General features: G+C 33.8%; 1 protein-coding gene across 1 annotated transcript; it reads left to right on the top strand.

The window, feature by feature from the left end:
* Positions 1–6903: 6903 nt before the first annotated feature.
* On the top strand, positions 6904–9518 carry LOC110602738 (ATP synthase subunit delta', mitochondrial). Its single transcript, XM_021740334.2, has 2 exons — positions 6904–7294; positions 8795–9518. The coding sequence occupies exons 1-2, from the start codon at positions 7028–7030 to the stop codon at positions 9137–9139; spliced, it is 612 nt and encodes a 203-aa protein (XP_021596026.1). The 5' UTR covers positions 6904–7027; the 3' UTR covers positions 9140–9518.
* The last annotated feature ends 1053 nt before the right edge of the window (positions 9519–10571 follow it).

The raw sequence follows: 10571 nt of genomic DNA on the forward strand, positions 1-10571 counted from the left end.
ACATATGGGACTCAATGAAGCAGAAATATCAAGGTACAACTCGGGTTAAGCGAGTACAGTTGCAAGCTCTTCGCAAAGAGTTTGAAGTTCTCCAAATGAAAAGTGGAGAAACAGTAAACGAATACATTGCCCGAACTCTTTCCATTGCTAATAAAATGAAAGCAAATGGCAAAGACATGGGAGATGTTGCTGTGGTTGAGAAAATTTTAAGGTCCATGACTCCTAAATTTAATTATGTTGTTTGTTCCATTGAAGAGTCCAATGATACAAGCAAATTAACCATTGATGAGCTGCAAAGTAGCTTGCTTGTACATGAACAGCGTATGAGCACGCAAATTGAAGAGGAACATGCCTTAAAAATTTCTCATGGAGATCAATATGGAGGATGAGGTCGCGGTAGTGGACGAGGTGGTCGCGGAAGAGGACGAGGCCGGCAAAATTTTGACAAGTCAACAGTAGAATGCTTCCAGTGTCACAAGCTTGGACATTTTCAATGGGAATGTTTGCAGAAGGAAGCTAATTTGGCCGAGGGACAAGACGAATTGTTGTTGATGGCATATACAGCTATAGGTATTGCCAACAATGAAGACATATGGTTTCTTGACTCCGGGTGCAGTAATCACATGTGTGGGAAGAAAGAATATTTCGTTGATTTTGATGCAAATTTCAGAGATTCTGTGAAACTTGGCAACAATTCCAGCTTGCTTGTCAAAGGCAAGGGTAACATACGGTTAGTAACGCATGGAATAGCACAAATCAACACAAGTGTGTTTTTTGTTCTTGAACTGAAAAATAATCTGCTGAGCATTGGACAACTACAAGAGAAAGGTCTTGCCATTCTATTTCAACATAACAAATGCAAGGTTTATCACTCTGAAAAAGGCCTAATTATGGACACAACAATGTACTCCAATCGAATGTTTCTTTTGAATGCAGTCTCTCAACCTATAGACTCTGCTTGTTTCAACACAATTACAGAGGATACAACACAACTTTGGCATCATCGATATGGGCACCTAAGCTTTCAAGGTTTGAATCTTCTTCAACAAAAAGACATGGTTCATGGCTTACCACAACTCAAAACTCCTTTAAGGCTATGCAAAGATTGTCTAGTGGGCAAGCAGCACAGAGATCCATTTCCGAAAAGGAGCAATTGGAGAGCTTCCCGAATTCTACAGCTAGTCCATGCTGATATTTGTGGGCCAATCACGCCAATTTCCAACAGCAACAAGAGATAAATGCTCACTTTTATTGATGATTTCAGCAGAAAATTATGGGTGTATTTTTTAATTGAAAAGTCAGAAGCTCTTGATGTTTTTAAGAAATTTAAAGCTAAGGTTGAAAAAGAAACAAATCAGTTTCTTCAAGGCTTGCGCATTGACCGTGGTGGGGAATTTACATCACAAGATTTCACTAATTTTTGTGATGTAAATGGTATAAATAGACAATTGACAGCTGCATACTCGCCGCAACAAAACGGAGTCGCTGAACGGAAGAATAAGACCATCATGAACATGGTTCGCAGTATGCTTTCAGGAAAGGATATTCCAAAGACCTTTTGGCCTAAAGCTGTTAATTGGGCAGCACATGTTTTGAACCGGAGTCCAACCTTAGCAGTGAAAGATCAAACACTTGAGGAAGCATGGAGTGGGGTGAAACCTTCAATTGAGTATTTTAGAGTTTTTGGCTGCATTTCACATGTTCATGTTGCAGATAATAAAAGAACTAAGCTGGACAGCAAGAGTTTGCCTTGCGTTTTGTTGGGTGTAAATGAAGAATCAAAGGCTTACCGCCTTTATGATCCTACTTCAAATAAGATCATTGTAAGCCGTGATGTTGTGTTTGAAGAAGACAAAAGCTGGGAATGGAACAAGAAAAATGAAGAAATTGATGTACGTGATTTGGAATGGGGTGTTGATGAAGAGGAGCTCAATGATGACACAGAAGCTGATCCTATTTTCAGCACTGCAGAAGGAAGTGAATCTGATCCTAATGAAGCAGATCTTCTCTCTTATTCAGATCAAGCAAGAACAAGGGTCCCACCAGTCTGGATGAGAGATTATGAAACGGGTGAAGGACTTTCTGAAGGAGAAGCTGATATGGTCATGTTTACAAGTTCCAATAGCGTTGACCCAATCCATTTTGATGATGCTGTACAAAATGAGAATTGGAAACAAGCTATGAATGCAGAAATGGCAGCAATTAAAAGGAATGATACGTGGGAATTAATAGATTTACCGAAGGGAGCAAAAACAATTGGGATTAAATGGGTCTATAAGACAAAATTTGATGAAAATGGAGAAGTGAATAAATACAAGGCCAGACTCGTAGTGAAAGGCTATGCCCAACAATACGGAGTAGATTACAATGAAGTATTTGCACCTGTGGAACAAATGGAGACGATTCGATTGATCCTGGCACTTGCAGCTCAAAAAGGGTGGCCCATTTATCAGCTGGACGTGAAATCGGCATTTCTACATGGTGAGTTAAATGAGAATGTCTTTGTAGATCAACCTTGTGGGTATGTGCTGAAGGGAGCTGAACAGAAGGTGTATAAGCTGAAGAAGGCTCTTTACGGGCTAAAACAGGCGCCACGTGCCTGGTACAATCGAATAGAAGCTTATTTTTTGAAAGAAGGCTTTGCTAAATGTGATTATGAACACACTCTGTTCGTAAAAAGGGAGACTAATGGTAAAGTATTGATTGTCAGTTTGTATGTAGATGATCTTATTTTTACCGGAAATGATGACATGATGTTTGAAAATTTCAAAATATCCATGAAACAAGAGTTTGATATGACAAATCTTGGGAAGATGAGCTATTTTTTTTGTTTGGAAATTTCACAAAGCTCAAGAGGATTTTTCATTAATCAGAGGAAATACGCTCTGGACATTTTACAGAAATTTGGTATGTGTGATAGCAATTCTGTTCTTAATCCCATTGTTCCTGGTTCCAAACTTGTGAAAGATGACGATGGCATCAAAGTGGACAAGACTTACTACAAACAGATTGTCGGTAGTCTTATGTACCTCACAGCGACTCGATCCGATATGATGTTTGTAGTTAGTCTAATTAGCAGGTTCATGGAAAATCCTACACAGCTCCACTTACAAGCTGCAAAGAGGGTGTTGAGATATTTGAAGGGGACAACTGATTTTGTGATTTTTTATAGAAAGGGAGGAGATGATGAGCTTATTGGTTATAGTGACAACGATTATGCAGGAGACTTGGAAGACAAAAAAAACACTTCAGGTTATGTTTTTTTTATTGAGTTCAGGGGCTGTGTCTTGGTCCTCAAAGAAACAACCTGTTGTCAGTTTATTTATTACCGAAGCGGAATTTATTGCAGCTGCCTCTTGTGCTTGCCAAGCTGTCTGGTTGAAAAGAGTGTTGAAAAATCTGGATTTGGTTCAAGGTAGAACTATTATTGTTCGTTGTGACAATCGTTATGCAATCAAGCTCTCAAAAAATCCAGTAATGCATGGGCGAAGTATACTCATACATCACACTAAAGCAAAGACACTAGGGAAAGCACAAGTCTATCCAGTATATGACAGTACATATCTACACATTACATTACAACTCATCTTTTATTTACATCATGTCCACTACGCTATTACAAACATACATTCATGCATATTTTTCTTTATTCTTGTTGACTCTGACTTCCCATAGCTATCTCGGAACCTGCAAAACTGGGGTTAAGGGAGTGGGATGAGCTCTATAGCCCAGTGAGGAGGAACAATAAAACAATTCATTCATTACATGCTCTCATGGAATGCATCACATCACAAACATAGCATCTCACGAATGAACTTGTCACCAATAGCCCTCTACTACATGTCATAATATATCCTGCTGTGCCAAGGAGACTAGGTCATCACCTGGACTTCTCTTATCTGTCTCATATCATAACATGTCCCACTATGCCAAGGAGACTAGGTCATACCTGGACTTCTCTGATCTCTGATCTGACAGGCTGTCTGTCTAACTCATAGTATCAGGAGCGACCTGGACTATCCAGGAGCGACCTGGTATGGCTATCTCATGCCATATCTCTACTCATAATCTCTGATCTCATATCAAGGGCTAAGGATCATCCAACATTCATCCACATGAACAACATCTTATGCAATGCATCATATTCGTGAATTCTAATGCAACACAACCTAATGCATAACTGGCATTTTATGATGCATGGATCATGCTAGAACCGTGTCATTTCTCAATTTAAAACATCAAGTTTAGTTCCACTCACCTGTAGCCAAGCAGTGGCTAATTCCTGGCCAACTCTAACTCTGAAGCAGCTACTACTGCTAAACACCTCGGTTCCTCGGGTCCAATCCTACAATGGAGGACTCAAATGATGGTACCAAACATACTCTATGCAACTGATAAACAACTCCCCAAAACCCCTCTAGAACAACTCAAAACATGCATGCAAAACAAGCAAAGGAAGGTTGGACAGGGCACCTTCGGCAGCACCTTCGGCAGCCGAATGTCTCCTCCAGAGAAGAAAGTCGGGCATGTTCGGCGGCCGAATCCTCCTTCGACTGCCGAACCTGAGTTCATCCAGAACTCAGCTTCGCGCATAAACACGCCTCCCACACCTTCCAATCCTTCCCAACATGCATCCAACCTCTCTAACTCATCCATATCTCAAAACAACAAGCACATAGGAGCTTAAGACAACTTAAACTCCAACAAACAAGCTCAGCAAGCAACATAAAGCATAAAGGGTCCATAAATCCTAATATGCACAACTCAAGCAAACTCAAGCATTAACTCCCCTTCCCTTCATAACGCTCATAGAAAACAGTATAAAAACCAAGGATCTCCACTTACCTCTTGAAGAACAAAGACTGGTGTGATCCAAACTCGAAGATATGGAGATCCAAGCTCCAAACTTCTCCAAGCTTTCAAACTCTTCAAAAACACATAAAACTTACTTAAAACTTGTTTAACTTGATGTGCATTTTCACTTTTTGAGAGAGCTTACTAAAGAAGGCACGGTGAAGCTGGTTCATTGTGTTTCACAAGAACAATTGGCCGATTTAATGACTAAGCCACTCAAGATGAATGTTTTCTTGAAGCTACGTGAGCTCTTAGGAGTTTGCTCCAAGCCTGATATAAACTGTGAGCTGTAAGCTTTCAGTTTAAGGGAGGAATTGTTAGAATTTGCTATTTGTTTCAGTCAATAAATCCCTATTGCTAAGGGATTCTCAAGTTGTTTTTTATTTGCTGAATTATTTTACAGATTTTTAGCTTTTACTGTTTTTGTAAGGCTATATAAAGCCAACTACTGCAATTCAATAATATATATTTTTTCTCTCTATCTGTTTTCTATATTTCTTTTTTGTTTTTTAACAAAAACATATTTGACATTTTAAATTTTTACTAATTAATTTCTTCATTAATTTTAGCTATAAATATCGTAAAAAATTTTAAAAAACTCCTCATATGAAGAGATTAATTATTAAACATTTTAAAATTTTAAGAGACTAATTAATAAATTTTTTAAAAATATAGAAATTAAATAGTAAAGAACTTAATAACTAAAATTAATGAAAAAATTAATTAGTAAATTTTTTAAAATATTAAAAATTAAGTAATAATTTTTTATATATAAATAATTTAATAAGGGTCTCATCAACAAAATAATATTTTGAATAATATTATGTATTATTTAAATAGAAGTTAAAGAGGTTTTGTATTATAAAATAAAATTTATATATATCTTATTGTTATATATCTTAAGCTGGTGTACCGTTTATGTAAATTACTCCAAATAATGTGGCATTCAACGTTATAAATTTTATATACATGATTATCAATTTCAACATAAAATTAATTAAAATTTAATTAAATTTCTCATACCATTATTTCAATATTTATTTCAGAACATATAAAATTTTGAAAAGTTTACAAATTTAATTTTCTTAACTAAAAATAACATAACCCTAATTTATATCATATAAATTTTTTTCTTTCAAATTGCTATTTAAAACTAGGTATATTTACATAAAAAAATTTAAAATTCAAAACTTTAAAAATAATAAAATTATTTAAAATTATAAATTTTATTACCATTATATTCAAATTTAAAATTTAAATAAAAGAAAGTGTGTTTTATTGACGTGACTTGTTTTATTATACTAATATGACAGTAAATAAATGTTATTATATAAAAAAATTTAAATTTTTTATTAATTTAAAATTTAATCAAAATTTTTAAAAATTGATAAAATTCAACTCAAAAATATCTAAATTTAATTTTATTCATTCATGTTTGGTATACAACTTCTTTACAACTAATTCGAATAAAATAATAACAAATAATATATTTATTGATTTTTTATTTTTTAAATATCATATAATTGTGAATCACAATAAATTTTACTATATTAATTATAAAAAATTATTGTAAGATCGTAAAAAATAAAATATAATTTTAATTTTAAAATTAAATATAATTACAATAAAGTTTATAATTTTTAATAATTTTATTAATTTTTAAAAATTTGAATTAAATGAAAAAAATTAGATTAATGATACCGATTCATCTTAAAAGTATTGTTTTAATATTTATTTAGTGAATAAAACAATTAAAACTATAAAATATAATTGAAGCCGAACCTAAAGCCAAGGCAATAAAAGCAATTAAAAGGTTATTTTTTTTGAAATGGAGATTGAGAATAAGGAAATTAGAATTTAAAATTTTTATTTATTATTAAATTAAGTTTGTGAGTATAATATTTTTAAAAATAAAATAATAATAAAAAATCATTAATTTCATATTTTCATTTTATAATATAATATTTGGTGAGATCATATATATATATATATATAATTTAACGAATTCTTCATTTTTTTCTCAAAAAATAATAATTAATATTAATTCATGTAAAATACTGAAATTCAACCCAGGAGAAGGAATACAGAAGATAGACCGCTATCCCTCGCTGAAACGCTACGTCTCCAATCTCCGAATCCTCCACCGCCGCCAATCCCACCACTCACCACAGCCATGTTCCGCCAAGCATCTCGCATTTTCTCTCGATCCATCAATCAACAGCCAAAGATGATGGGTCGAGCCTTCTCGACGGATGTGCCAGCTACACCCACCTTCGATTCAACCTTCGTAGAATCATGGAAGAAGGTGGTACCCAACATGGAACCGCCCAAAACTCCATCTGCCTTCATGACGCCTCGTCCCTCCACTCCTTCTAGTATTCCTTCTAAGCTCACTGTCAATTTCGTGCTTCCCTATGCTTCTGAGCTCTCCACCAAGGAGGTTTGATTTCTTTATTTTTACATTTTATGTTTTTTTTTTTTTTAATCTGGGTTTTGCTTCGATTAATTTGAATATTTGATTGAAGTTCAAAAAATAAGGTGAGAATGGTGAGATTATCGACTTAGAATTAATTTGATAGGGGTTTTGAATTATCATTGAGATTTCTCCTGGCTATTGCAACTGCAATGTACAATCTTTGGATTTTCGTAAAATATTGGTTTTTATGGTGGGTGTTCATGTGACCTATGTTTAAATTGATGTGATGATTCATTAAAAAAAAGAAAAACTATAGAAATTTTGTTTTTTTGGTTTGAATTTCATGGTTTCATAGACTTCTTCATTGGGGGTTTTCTTTTCTGTTTCACTTGTATTGGTTGATATCCTTTCATTTTATTGCGTGATGTGTCCGCATTTAATATCTTCAATGCTTTCATCATGATTAACTGATTATCAAGAGAGATGGGTATCCAATTTGTGCCAATTTTGGAATTAGTTGAAATTATGATGCAATAGTTTTGGCCATTGGCGGAGCTCATGTAGTAAGCAGGCAGTTAAATGGAAGATATGTTTGTACGCAATCTTTTGGCTTGATTACTTGGTCTTTTCATTTTATCTTGATTGAGTCATATATCTAAGCTCTAGATGCTATTCCTAGTCGATTTACTGTCCTTTTAATTGCAATATCTTCTAGGCTTTGCTTGAAGTTATAGCCTAAGAGGAATCAGCTGGAAAGTCTTCATCTCGTTTCTTGATTGATTATGTTAATAATTAAGTCTAATGAAGTTCTAGCAGAAAAATTAGTGTTTATTTAAGAGAAGTTATAATGTATGGGCAACTGGAGCATTAAATTGTCTTCTAATAGCCCCAGTTCCGTAAGTTTGTACTTTACATAACTTTATCCTTGTTCAAGCAATGGTATACATGTGCACACACTCTTTTCTTTCATAAATTTGCTTTCCACATATAAGAAAGTTGGGAGAAATGTAGAAAAAAATCTTAAATAACTTGTGCTTTTAATGATGTGTTCTGATGACTTGTTGAAATGAAAATTATTCATTTACTACTTCTTACTCGTTTATAGATCATTTTGCACATCTATGGGAACTTCCTTTTATTTGATATTGTTATTGATCTATCAGAAAGTTTGCCTCAGTAGTTCTCATCTGTGAAATGCTTTACTCCGACACTATAATGAACCATGGTTAATGTTCTCTTCAACAATTTGTTTGAGCCATAATGCGAGAAACTATCAGATAGGTATATCGAGGTATTTACGTCAGTGGCTACCATTCTTGGTGGTGGGGAGGGAGGTGTTTTTATGGTTCTCCTTAGGGTACCTTTATAGTTCCTGATCCATAAAACTTTACAATGGATGCAATATGGTGAAATTTATTAAATTCAGCAATATCATACTATTGTGATCAATATCCATTCAGCTTCTCTTATTAACAGCTCATATTCTGAGTGATGATGTTTATCAGTTATGTACTACTTTCTCAGGTTGACATGGTCATTGTACCTGCAACAACTGGACAAATGGGTGTTTTGCCAGGGCACGTACCTACAATTGCAGAATTGAAGCCTGGGGTCTTATCAGTGCATGAAGGCAACAATGTGACCAAATATTTCGTTAGCAGTGGATTTACTTTTGTCCATGCCAACTCTGTTGCTGATATAATTGCTGTCGAGGCTCTGCCAATTGACCAAATTGATCCAAGCTTAGTTCAAAAGGGACTGTCTGAGTTCACTCAGAAGCTCAGTTCAGCAACAACTGACTTGGAGAAAGCTGAGGCCCAGATTGGTGTTGATGTTCACAGTGCTCTGAACTCTGCTCTCACAGGCTAATTGCACCTCTGCATACTGCATTCAGTATTTTTTTTTTTTTTTTCACTTTCTGCCCTCTCTTATGCCTCATTGGCCATTTATGCTTTTTTATTCACAATCTATAAACTGCATAGTCCTGTCATCTCTTTGCGGTGATTCTCAGAAAGGTAAATAAGTCTTCAGAAACAAGAAACTCAATACATTTACTTAGTTCATGGCATCCCTTTATTATGGGAGGTTGCTTGCTAGTGAATGTTGATTTGGTAGAGGTTGTTACACTGGGATAAAATGGAAAATAATCTAGTTAGTTAGATAACTTGAGGAGTGAGTTTATTGAAATCAGGTGTCATGTTTTTGCAGTTGATTTGTTTGAGTAATCAAAGTGCATGCCTTGAAGCTAGATGATTTCAGTGTGCTTGTGGTAGGACACTATTGGATCGTACAGGTTTCCAAAGCAGGGTTAATTGCGCGGTGATTTCAGTCGATTGAACTCTTCTTTATTTGTTGAAAACACCACCAGTTAATGCTTAGATCTTCAGTTGATGAAGAAGGCGGGGGCAGCAGCAGCAGCATGTGAATAAATGAACCTGTCGGCCCGATGGATGAGATGGCAAGGTAAACCTTTACATTCATCAGAGATTGAATCAATACCCATGCCTAAAAAGGGTAGCATTGTTATAATTGACCAGATGTAGGACAAGGCAAAGGGACAAGCGATCCATGATAGCCCGTAAGAGAGAGCATAGATTAGGCTAAGAACAGCCTGTGGTTGCTATTTTCTTTTATTAAATTAATCATAGAATGCAACAATATAAATAAAGTCCTAATTTTATATAAAATTACTCCCGCCCGCACTTCTCGAATTGCATTTATATAGACTAATTTCAATTTGGGCAAGTGGATTGCACATGCATATATATTTATTATTTTAATATTAAAATTTTAATTTTTTTTAATTTAATTATACAATTGATAAGTTTATAAATTAAAAGTTTTATTTGATAAAAATTTAAAGTAATATCATAAAATACAATCATAACCTTTGACAGTGTTGTTGATTTTCTTTTACCTATTTATTAAGTAAAAATTTAAAAAAAAATCATTATTATCAATTAAATCTTTTTATAAAATTAATAATATTTATTAATTTATATTGAAAAACAAAATTTTTTAAGATAATAAAATAACCTACATATTATCTTTACTTTATAAATGTAATTTTGATTTTTTTTTTTACTTTTATTATATGGGTTAATTTTACATGAATAATTATAATCAAAATATTTTTAAATGAAAAACTGACATTAAAATTCAATTATTATAAATTAACTCAAAATAAAAAATATTTAAACTATCCTATTATTGTTTTGCCATTGTTAAGCATATTTGTATATTTAAATAATGTAAAATTATAATAAATAATTTTTGAAGATATGATAATTTTATTTTCTCA

This window comes from Manihot esculenta, chromosome 15, assembly GCF_001659605.2.
Source record: "Manihot esculenta cultivar AM560-2 chromosome 15, M.esculenta_v8, whole genome shotgun sequence".
Classification (NCBI taxonomy): domain Eukaryota; kingdom Viridiplantae; phylum Streptophyta; class Magnoliopsida; order Malpighiales; family Euphorbiaceae; genus Manihot; species Manihot esculenta.